This window comes from Culex pipiens, chromosome 2 (genome assembly GCF_016801865.2).
Source record: "Culex pipiens pallens isolate TS chromosome 2, TS_CPP_V2, whole genome shotgun sequence".
NCBI classification, from domain to species: domain Eukaryota; kingdom Metazoa; phylum Arthropoda; class Insecta; order Diptera; family Culicidae; genus Culex; species Culex pipiens.
Window position 1 is genome coordinate 58,508,226 of NC_068938.1, and position 12,382 is coordinate 58,520,607.

A 12,382-nucleotide genomic window follows, 5' to 3' on the forward strand; every position below is an offset into this window, starting at 1 on the left:
CGTTATTATAAGAGTGAAACTGTGAAACTCTGTCTTTTTTTTCACTTTGTTATATGTGTTATTGTATTTTTAGTTTTTTTTTCATCTGTTTTTGATAAGCATGTTTCGTAATGATTTTGTATGGTTTTTTTTTTGTATTGTGCTCTTTATACAGCTTTCAATAGGAACGGGCCGAATTTTGTTTTGACAAGCAAGTCGTATTGCTTGATTAAGTCCTCCCTACATTATCGCTGATCGGAAGGCACGCCGTCGAAGAATTTCTGGCGAATCGCGATAAAATTAATCAAATACTTAATACTGTCATAGCTTTCATCCGCAGCCAGAACACGTGTTTTTTTTTTCTGGGTTTTTTGTGATTTTTTTTTTGTTTTTTTTTTTGTGAATTTTCAGTGTTTATTTTTCTGTGATTTTAGATTTTTTTGTACATTTGTTTTTCTTATTGTTTGAAGCAAAATGCTTCAAACAATAATTGCTTGTTTGTGTGAGTGTGTGTGTGTGTGTTTTTTTTTAATTTTGGTATTTATATATTTGAGTGTTGTTTCTGTTTTAAATTGTTTGCCTTTTTTGTTTTTTTTCATGTTTCTTTTTGAACTGCGATTTTTTTGTGATTTTACATAATTTTGTGTTCTTAATGATTTTTTATGTGTGTATCGGTGTTTTTTTTTTTTTGGTTTTGTGTTTTTGTTGATTTGTGTTTGTTAGGCTCTATGTTCTTAGTGTTAGTTAGGCTCTATGTTCTTAGTGTTCTTAGTGCGATTTTGTGTGTTTGTGTTTATGTGTTGTAAAGTATTTTTTTGTGTTTTCTTTGAAGTATTAATGAATCGAAAAGCAGAAAAAAAGAACGCGGTTTTATGTTTTGATGAGTTCAGGATTAGATTTAAATTAACTGCTGTTCAGATATTTCTTCGTGAGTCGTTTGTAATCAAAATAACGTTTTTCTACAAGTGTTTCTAGGTTAGTAGCTCGATAGAATTGTTTGTATGTTTAAGACAACAGAGTTGAATTTACCTATCGGGTTCATTATTTCCACAGCCGGCTGTCTAATATTGAATCTTAAACAATGATCCGCGTCGGGATAAAATATTCAAACATAACAAAAACTAAATAAAAAAGTGTCTCAACAGCAGCATCCGATTGTTTGCCTTGAGAATAAATTTTTCAATCCTGTTAAAATACAAATTTTTATTAAATTTAAACGGGAACAGTCTCGACAGCAGCTTCCGATAGCCCAGTCACGAAATATTCTAGCAGAGCTGGTTCTGCCAGAATCCTACTAGAACGGTAGAACATTTCTGCTAGAATGCTGTAAGAATATCCAGCTCTGTAAGAACTCTGCTAGAATCCTGCTAGAACGTCATGACTGGGAGTCTGCCTTGAGAATAAAATTAACCAACCTTTAACCTCACTTATGCCAACGGTCGTATCGCTTGCTTAGGGTGACTCCCAGACCTTTACCTTATACAACTACCAACTCCACGCGATGCTTACGCAGCCTTGTTGTTTAAATTCGATCAAATTTGGTCAAGCGGTCAGTTTGATCGAGTTCCACAATAGGGTTGGGAAAAAGAGCCTGCGGTTTCGCTACCTTTTTCTAAGTATGTTTAGCATCAACACTTCCCGTGCTCCTAATCCTTATTCCTGTCCCGGTGTATGGTGGAGATGGGAGCGGCCGGCAATGGATGGCTTTCATGGTGCTGCCTGTCCTGTTCGGGTAGAATTGGTTTTAGTTCCCTTTAATCAATTTCTATGCAACCTGAGCTGGACAATCATCACACATACATGACGAAATCCAGTCTGCAACCCGCTAAGATCACCATCTCCATGCGAATGCGAATGCGAATGCGAATGTAAAGTATTTTTTTGTGTTTTTGAGTTTCTTTGTGTGTATTTTTTTTGTGTTTGTTGGGTTTATTGGGTTTATTGCGTTTTCACGTTATTTTGGCTTTCTATGTTTTTTATGATGATTTTTAGTTTTTTTTTGTACTTTCAAGTGTTTATGTGCTTTTGTGTTTTGTAGTGTTCTAAGCATTTAATTCGTTTTTGCTTATTTGTATTTTGTTTGTTTTTTTTGTAGATTTTAGTGTTTTATGTTGTTTTTTGTATTTATTTTTCAGTTATGTTTTTTTAGTTTCTTTGTTCAGTTTTGTGATTTGTGTTCTTAATATATATATTTTTTAAATAATTTTTTAAATAATTTAAAAATATAAAAAATAACACTTAAACAAAAACTTGCAAAAACACAAAAATACTGAAAACAATAAATGTTTACAGTTTTTTTTTGTGTTTTTGCAAGTTTTTCTTTAAGTGTTATTTTTTGTGTTTTTATGTTCTATTTTTTTTCTTGTTTGTATTTTTAAAAGTATTTTTTTTGCTTTGTTACGTTCTTGTATGTTAGTGTATTTTTTGGGTTTTTTTTTGTATTTTGTGTTTTTGTTTTTTTTTTTATTAGTTTTTTTTAAATTTTTTTAAAATATTTATTGCGTTAATTGTGTTTTTCATGTTTTTTTGTTTTTGGGTTTTTTTGCGATTGGTTTTGGATTTTTAGTAATATTGTGTTTTTAAGTTATTTCACTTTTTAGCATTATTTGCGTGTTTGTATATTTTGTGTATTTTTGTTTTGTGTTTGTTGTTTCTTTTTTAAGTCACGTTTTGTTTTTTTTTGTTTTTGTTTTCTTTATTTTAGCTTTCAATGTTTTTTTTTGTTCAAAGTGTTTTAGTATTTTAATTTTTATTAAATGTTTTTGCGTGTTTGTTCTTTTTTTATTTTTGTTTTTTTTATGTTTTAGTGTGTTTGTATTTTTTAGGACACTGTTTGTGTTTTTGTGTGTTTTGTGATTGCCATGGTGTTTTTTATGTGTTTTTGCGTTTCTTTGGAATTTTCGGGTTAACCTTTTTTTTATTTGTTTCTTTTTCAAATTATATGCGTTTTAGCGTGTTTGTGTGTATTTTTTTGTGTTTTTGTTATTTGTTTTTGTTTCTTTTTGAAATGTGTTTTTATTATTATTCGTTAATTTTTTTTTGTGTTTCCATTAAGTGCTTTTTATATTTTTTCCCATGCTCATTCTTGAAATTAAAAAAAAAAACTTTTTCTTACTCTTGTCTTTCCAACAGTTATAAGTAATAATTTCTTCGATTGAATTATGAAGTAACACACAGCTGAAGTGAACTCCAATACTTTGTTATTAACTAAAATAAACTTTTTATAACTTGATTATTCACAAATAAAACGGAATTGAATTTAGTTTTTTATGTATTTTTGCTTTATTTTGTGTTATTTTACAAGTAGGGGAAAGCGAGGAGACTTGATCCTCGGGGACACTTGTTCTCAAGCCTGTATCTCTCCAGCATGTGGGTAATACGATTAGCTTTGTTTTAGAAAGTTATGCAAAATTGACTCAAACTCATTGTAGAAAACAAAGAAAAAAAATAAAAAATGACTTGATACCTGCAATTTTACAGTCACTGAAACTCATGCTTAATTAATTGGTTTGGTTTTTCGTACATGGATTCCTTTAATATAGTTGTGGATGACTTACTGCAGTTTGAACCATTTTTCAAATTACTAGCTTTTGTAAACATGCTAAATTTTGGTCTAAAAATAATATTTTAGGTTTTTAAATATTTTATGTACAAAACTTGTTGTATTTTTAACACAAACGTACAGGTTTTATGTGAAACTGCTGTAACATGTAGAAAATCATTAGTTTGGCTGGATAAGAAACATTCTGCTGTTTTTTTTTTAATTTTTTGGAAATGCCGGTTCAAAATCTTTTTTTCAAACACTTGGCATGATTCGAAGCGTTCATCTGATTAAAACCCCTTATCAGCCAAACATAGTTGAATGTTTAAGCTTTCAATTCATGCAAAACGTTAAATTTTTTGTGAGAAATAGACAGAATTATGAGCGATGCAAATAAAGGGGATCAAGTCTCCCCACTCTCCCCTTCTTTGTGTTTTGTTTTTTAAACAATCGTGAATACGTAAAAAAATAACGTAATAAAGATGTGTATTAAAGGGTTACCCTCTTGGAAACAGGCAAAACTGGATGGTTTGAAGGTGAGCAAAGACTCGGAGCCGGCAAAGCACTTTTCATTAGGTTTATTGGCACTTATTCGCACATGGCTGGGCTGTTGATATGAAAATGCGAAATTTTGGTAGGAATTAGACAGGATGAGTCAATTTGTCATAAGTTGAAATTAACAGAAAATATCAGTGTTAAGGTGGTAGATGGTGTCTTTCACTTTTGAGGCAATGACTGTCAATGATGGTTCTGAATTCAGGGTCCAGAAATAGTAAATTGAAATGAAAATATAATCACTATATGTAAAATGCTTCTACAAACAACACAAAGAAAACCATTTTTTGATTGAAACATTCTGAATCAAGATTTGAATGTTTTTCTAAAACAAACATGGCCGCAGAACTGCCGATCGGGAATGATGCCTTCCAGAGCCTGAATGTGGTAATACTGAACATCAAGAAGTTTGAATATTTATTTTATTTTACCCTGTAAAATTATAATTTAATCAATAATGTGTGGATGCAATTTCTATAATAATTTATAACATTTCCAATGACATTGAGGCTTCATGCCTCATACTCAATTTCCGCGAACAAGTCAAACTTGAAACTCGGCATCCTCCGGAAACTGAACCCCAATCTGGCGTCTTATCTCGTCCTGAATGCGCGCAATTAGCAGACTCTCGCTGTGCGGCACCGACGCGGACTCGAGCCGCCCACCGGCAATGCACTGGCGCACCTCTTCGGCCTCGTACCGCAAACCGCAGCTGTTCTGGAAGTTGAACGGATGGCGGGCCCCATCCGGCAGGGTGTACTCCTTGCGCGATCCATCAATATCTGTCAGTGCCAGGGGGCACCAGAAGTCGTGCAGCTGGAGGTGAAGAGGGTGTGGTAATGAAAAATATATGTTTTGTTATTTCCGCTAGGGCAAAACTCAATCAAAAGTGCAATCACTCACCGTCATCGTGCCTTTGGAGCCACGCACCGTGGCCGTGTTGGTCTGCTTCTCGAGAGCGCTCGTTTTCATCCGGGCGATTCCCCCGTTGGCAAAGTGCAGCTCGGCGCTTACCTGGAGTTTCAAGGAGGAAATGTATCGATTTTGTGTTTAAATGATTGAAATATATTTTTTCAACGCGATCATGTGGAAGTTCACTCACTTCCAAATCCACACCGTCCTCGTTGAGCTTTCCCTTCGCCACGATCTTCGTCGGTGCAGCTCGAAACGCCCACAAAATAACTTGAATGGTATAGACACCCAAGTCCAGCACGGTCCCGCCGCCCAGTTGCTTCATCCGCAGCCGATCCACGTCGGCCAGCGGAAATCCAAACGCGACCTCCACCTGTTGAATGTCCCCGAGCTCACCGGCATCGATGCGGTCCCGCAGATGGATGTACGACGGGAAGAACCGCGACCAGATGGCCTCCATTAAGAACAGTTTCTTGGCCTGGGCGTGGGCCAACAGCCGCTTCGACTGACCCTCGTTGATGCAAAGTGGCTTCTCGCAGAGTACGTGCTTGCCGTGATCCAGCATCAGCCGACCGATCTCGTAGTGGGCCGGATTGATGGCCCCGATGTAAACGACATCTGCGGGAAAGGTTCACAGTCATCTCACACTTTATTAAAAACTCTCCCCTCAAAACTCACCAATCTCGGCATCCTTGGCCAGCGCCTCGTACCCCTCGTAAGCTTTGGCCAGCCCCTGCTTCTTGGCAAACTGTTCCGCGTCGGCCAACTTCCGAGCACTCACGGCCACCGCCAGGTGCTGCTCCTTGGGCCAGGTTGCCAACGCAGTGGTAAAGTCGTGCGAAATCTTCCCCGCGCTGACGATACCCCAGCGAAGTGGTGCCATTTTCACACAGCGATATTATGTAAAATTCACGCGAATTCAAAGGTAAACAAATCCGCGATCAAGACACGATCAAGCACAGCTGACAACTCAGTCTTTGTGGGATTGCGCACGCTCGAAAAACCGGTCAGTCGTTTGGGAGAGCTGCCGATGGACTGAACTGCACCTGCTGGTCGCGATTGAGGCGTTTCTCGGTTGAGGTAGGCCAATAAATGGCAAGCCTGTTTGCACTGGCGTTAGACTGGCGGTTTATTGAGCAGAGTCAACATGGGAGGGTATCTGTTGATTGATTAGACTGTGGAAGAACCATAAATAGATGATAAGTGTGAAGTATGGGTACTATCAGCTTGATGTATGCTCTCGTGACAATGCTTTATTTAGAACTAGTGGTTTAGAAAAAAGAAATCAACATTTTACAATGATTTTCAAAAGGAGTGGATATGACGTCATCAATTAAGATCGCCAATATAAAATCAGTTTTGATCGAGACTTTTTATTTTGTGTATTTTTTTTATAAATAAGTTAGACGTTTTCTTCATACCGTGTTGTCTACAATTTGTTTTTTCAGATTTTCTATTTTCAATTTTATATTTTTTTGCTTTCGATGAAACTTTGTTAAAAGAAGCCATTTTGCATAATGGGCAATCCTCCCAAGAATAAGCATTTTTTTTTTGCAAATTCAATGGCGATTTGGATGAAAATTTGTGTGCTTCTTTTAATGATCAAGGAAGCATGAAGGAAGGCAAATATTTTTCAATGATTAGAGGCCAAAAAAAAACTTTTTCAAAAAACTTCAGACTGAAAACATTTTGAAGTGCATTTTCCTGCGTTATAAATTCATATTTCATTTTGTCTGGGATCAATCAAATCTATTTTGGGTTTCTGGGTTTTCAACTTTCAATGATTTTTGTATTTTTTTTATCAGCCTTTATTAATGAGCTTTTCGTTGCATTTTCTTTTCATTAGATCGTTCTAACATTGACCAAAATATGAGATCGTTCCAACCTCTACAGCCAGAGTTATTCAACTGTCTCATTGTAGACGCACTTGGCAGGAACAATGAGACACTCTAAAAAAATCAATACGTTTCTAGCTAAACATCATGTTTTTGTGTTGTATTATTGCAAGTGACTTATCATGGACATTTAAAAGCAATTTTGCCAACTTAAATTTTTGGTCAACTTTTGGTAATAATGTAATAAAAAGTATTTAAATATTATAAAAACCTTATTTTTATAATAATTATTTTAATATCTTTGGCTAAATGAAGTTAAAACTCCATAAATGTGCCAAAAAACACTTTCACTTCATGTTTTGTAAGATTTCCAAGGATTTTGAAAAGTTTAATGAAGAAAAATAGAAGTGTCATATTGTTACCCATGGGCTGAAACAAGAGGGGAACAATGAGACAGACCTGGATTCTGGGTACATTCTTAAATTTGGTCAAATCTAATGAAAGGACATTGTAGCCCAACTCATTCCCTATGGAATGTCGAAAGAAATCTGAAGAAATATTAGTTTCGGTGTAAATGGCAGCCTATAAGCGGAAATGTAATTTTTGGACATCATTTACTTTAATACCTCCGAAACAAACATTTATGAATAAACTTTGCAAGGAAGCATCCATATTCAAAGTCCGAGCCTACCGTGGCCGTGAGGTTACGGGTTTCGCCTTGTAAGCGGAAGGTGATAGGTTCGATTCCTGTCTGGCTCGGCAAGGTCAGATCCCTCTAAAGAGTTATTCTACTCACTGGGAATACTGACCGGTAGGGGATGGGTTTCGACTAGCGGCGTGCTGGATTTCCAATCCAGAGGTCGTGAGTTCGATTCTCGTACCGGGATGATGAAGTTTTAAAAAAAAGTCACTATTATGGCAGAAGGGTATACAGTAGACCAGAGCCGTACCTTGGGTCTACAGCGCCCTTGGCGAAGCATCAATTTGGCGCCCCTCGCAAATTAACAAGCATTTTGATAAATTGATATTGATTTTTAATTATTGCTTCAATATGAGTTTTGATTTTATAATTGCAATTGGAGACCTTAATATGGTAAAAAACATCGGGACTGGCAACACCAGCCAGCAACAGTCAAGTGTTCGGAGCTCTTCAAACTTTTCGATTTTTACGCCGTATTTAACTGTGATTACCCGCGAGTTTGCTCCTCCAGCATGCCAAGGGCCGGCCGTGGCCGAGGCAGTTCGAGTGCGGCCTCGAAAAACCCGCGAAGTTCATCTACCGGCAGAGTGCAGAAAGGTAAACATACCAACGCCGCATCGACCGCCATCTCGCACGGGAGCGTGCCCGGTGACGTCACCGATCCTTCATTTTTACACGTGTCATACCGTCCACGTGAGTCCCCAGTACGGACGAGACAATCGACTCGGGCATCCGGAAGCACTTCCGGCCAGCAGCAGCAGCAGCAGACCACCAGCACTACGACAACAACCACTTCCAACGTTCCCACCAGCAACGAATTTGAGATGCTGAGTGGAGATGAAAACAACACCGACAGTGACAGCAGCAATGCTGGCGACGACGATGACGATGATGAACTTGCGCGCAAGCAAGGAAAGCAGAAAAACGGTAACCCTCCGAAGGAACGACGACCACCTCCAATTTTTGTTTTGGATACGTTGGCGGACGATGTTGACGAGTTGCTTGAGGGACTCCAATATTGTCTCAAAATTAGCAAAACTTCTGTGCAAGTGATTACCCACAAGAAGCTGCATTTCGACTTGGTGGTGAAGAAGTTGAAGTTGCGAAACTTCAAATTCTTCACATTTGATCCAGCAGAGAAGGTCCCAGTGAAGATCGTCTTTCAGGGATATCCGGACCGCCCGATCTCCGACCTGGAAGAACACCTGACGGGCGTCAAGGTAAAGCCTCGAGAGATAAAGGTGCTCTCAAAATCGACTACGGTGACAGGTACGTATACCTTGTACCTCATGTACTTCGATCGCGGGTCCGTCAAAATCCAGGACCTACGGCGGATCAAAGCACTGGACGGCTTCTTTGTGACGTGGCGATTCTACACGAAGAATCCGGCCGACGCAGCCCAATGCCACCGCTGTCAAAAATTCGGACACGGCTCAAGAAACTGCAATCTTCCGCCCCGGTGCGTAAAGTGCGGTGAGACTCACTTCACCGAAAGGTGCAATCTTCCGCGGAAAGACCAGCTGGGGGAAAACCCCCAGCAGCACAAAGCGCGCGTCAAGTGTGCGAACTGTGGTGGTAACCACACGGCGAATTTCCGTGGCTGTGCCGCGCGGAAAAAGTACCTCGAGGAGCAGGACAAGAGGAAGAAAGCGCCAGCGTCCCGCCAACCTCCGAAAACTTCGAGCTCGAACGCTGCAGCAGCTGGCGGCGGAGCGGTTCCATCGACCAACCCAGCGTTCCCTCCCGGTTGGGGAGGTTCGTACGCTAGAGTAGCCGCTTCTGGGAGCGGTACTTCACCGGGACAAGCAGACGTCACCGGAGATGACCTCTTCACGCTTCCCGAGTTTTTCGCTCTTGCTGGAGAGATGCTCACGCGCTTCCGTGCCTGCCGGAACAAGGCAGGACAATTCCAAGCTCTCAGTGAGCTGATGATGAAGTACATCTACAACGGATAAGCTGCCTTGTGCAACGAAGTTTTTCGACGTCAATAGACAAAACATACTGTGATTTAGTTTTAAGCTTTTCTATTTCTATCCTTTTCCTTAGTAAATCTAGAAGGTTTTTTTTTTAATTTTTCCTTCTCTTGCCAAACCCATTGTTAGAATATCCAATTACATCAAAATGAATTATAGTTCAAATCATAGTTGAAAGGAACTCCAAAAATCTATTAGGTTATAAGAAATACGGAATTATTAATTGATTATTTACTAATAAAATAAATTGAAATTGAATATGGTAAAATTCAGAAACACAGTTATTGTATGTTTTATTGTTCATATAATATGAGATAGGTTGAATTGAAAATTTATTACAGGATAATGATAGCATTTTTTTTTTGTTTTTTCTTTTTTTAAATTTATTTCTCAGATAAATGCACAGAATTAAATACTCAATCATAATAAATTTTGCTGTAACTTGTTAGCAAATTTTATATTTTTAAGCCTGCATAATTTGATCTGATCTAGTCTTAAATTGATTGTATAAGCGAAAAATAATTAGCTGATTTGGCTTTGGGTTTCATTTCGATAATTACAACGAAAAATGAAAAAAAAAAATCCTTCTTCAAAATAAAAAAAAAATAATTCATTGACCGTGTGCTATCTTGTTCTATCTAGATGGGAATCCAAGCAAGCTTAGCTCAAAAGAGCACACCGGCATCGAAGTATAATATTTCAACATGCAGCGGCAGAACAAAATTTCGTCAAAATCAATTTAGGCCTTTGCAAATATTTTTTGAAGTTTATGTCCCTCGACTATGACCAAAAAAATAAAACAGTTCAAAAATTTAAATTACAGGCCAAGGTTTCAACATTTCAATGAAAAAAGTGTTTTAAAATGCATTATAAACCCCCCAAGTAGTTCATTTGTTCGCTAAGAGATTTCCGAACTGGCTGTTGACCTCATTTACTATGTTTTCCGAACGTCCCCGAGAACTCTTGAACGCTGGAAAAAGCGCACGTTTTTCTTTTGTTGAACATCCTTTCATCCGTTAGAAAAGTCCGTGTTTCTAGTTAGTTTTGCAAGTGCAAGTCATACTTGCATAGAGAACGTTTTTTGAACATGTCATAAGAACTCATGACCATAAGATACTGAACCGGGTAAGGTAAACGTCGTTAGAACCGCCTAACAACATCCTGCCCTTAAGATTAAGAAGTGAGTTAGGAAAACGATTTGAGAACTACACATTAACAACTTGTTTACGAGAAATAGCTAAAACAAAAGGTTATATCTAGTATGTTATCATGTTTAGCAAACTGAAATGAATCATCATGTCTGCAAATGTCATTTTGCTTTTCGAGTTCTACAAGCATGTTTTATTTAAGTCAGAATAAGAATTCAAAATGAACTATTCTTAATCCGTTGCTAGATTTGGCATTTGTGTTACACAACCATGTTGAATAATGGTTTTTTGATCAAAATGTGAACAATTGACCAAATTTTCTGACACTTGTTCAATAATTAACGTATAAAAACGCTAGTGAAGCAATTGATCAACAAAACAATAAAAAGCGATGTTTTACTTGCTACTTGGGCCGTTAAGTTGTTTTGCAATCATAAGTTTCCAAAATTTCTAAGTATCGACGAATTTTATGTTTTGTTACAAAAAAAAGTTAAAAAAAATATAAAGATAAGAAATTTTTATTAATTTTGAGTGATTTGCCCATGCGATTTTTGAGAACATATTTCATCATTTATTTTTTTTAAATTATGTTTCGCATTGATTTTTATTTTCTAATGTATTTATTTGTTTATTTTTAATTCTTAAATTAAATTTTACATCCAAGAAAAATATTTTTGTGCGCAAAACTATACAAATAATTTCAAACCTTGATAAAATATTATTTTTAGTTTTAACTTAAAAAAATAGATTGTTTTTCATTATCAAAGCTTTTTAGACGATTTAAAAAGTAAACAACACTGGTTAAGCTAAAACATAAAAAGTGATGTGCTCTGAAAAACATTTTTTTCTTGAACAAATAATGTTGGTCTTATTGGTGAAAATTTACAGAAGTTTTCCAATTTCAAAACCCTTGTATTTTGAAAAAGAGTATGCAAATTTCGAAGTTGATTATAAAAGGGGAAATCGTGCTGAAATTATTACAAAGGCCATTTTTTTAACTCGAGAATGTAAAAATTACAAAAGAAAGGTACATGTTTTAATGTTAAAATAATTCCCATTTCACAGAATATTGTGATTCACAGCCAAATTAACGTGATAATAACATATAGTGGGACAGTTTTTATAGTCTGGAAGGGATGACTTAAACTTAATTATACAACGGTCCAAACTTTAACGTGTATTTATTTTGAGAATTTCTTTTAAAACTCCTTTAACTTTCTGTCGCTCGAGCGCCCCTTCTTCGATGAAAAAAATAATTTAGCATTAAGTATGAATTTTCAAAAACACTTCAGTAGAAATATTCATACAATGGACCTTGGCGCCCCTAAATATTGTTTTTATATTTTAAACCAAATAAGTTAATTGTAATTCTATTTTATAATTCAGCGCCCTTTCTGTTTCAAATATCTAATGAAGATGTTATAGCTGACATGAAAATTATGTGCAATCATCAATTTTGGCGCCCCCCAAGGGCTGGCGCCCTTGGCGGTCGCCAACTGCGCCAACCCCTGGGTACGGCGCTGCAGTAGACACACCTTTCTCCCAAATATGAGCCCTCTACAACCCTCTACATCCTAACCCAGTCTCTAGGTGGGCTTCGTAGTAAAAATTCACCAAAAATCAATTTTTCAACCAATTTTTGCTCTTTAAAAAAGCATTGGAAAGAAGAATTCTTAAATTTTAAGAAAATTGTCTGTTTGGGAGTTAGACTTGTTTTTATTAATGTCATTTTTTCTAGG

General features: G+C 36.9%; 1 protein-coding gene across 1 annotated transcript; it reads right to left on the reverse strand.

Moving 5' to 3' along the window:
* Positions 1-4,475: 4,475 nt before the first annotated feature.
* On the reverse strand, positions 4,476-5,989 carry LOC120418645 (trans-1,2-dihydrobenzene-1,2-diol dehydrogenase-like). The gene is made up of 4 exons (XM_039581090.2): positions 5,666-5,989; positions 5,178-5,605; positions 4,979-5,089; positions 4,476-4,891 (listed from the first exon to the last, which is right to left on the reverse strand). Exons 1-4 carry the CDS (start codon positions 5,868-5,870, stop codon positions 4,619-4,621), a joined length of 1,017 nt encoding a protein of 338 aa, XP_039437024.1. The 5' UTR covers positions 5,871-5,989; the 3' UTR covers positions 4,476-4,618.
* Positions 5,990-12,382: the final 6,393 nt, after the last annotated feature.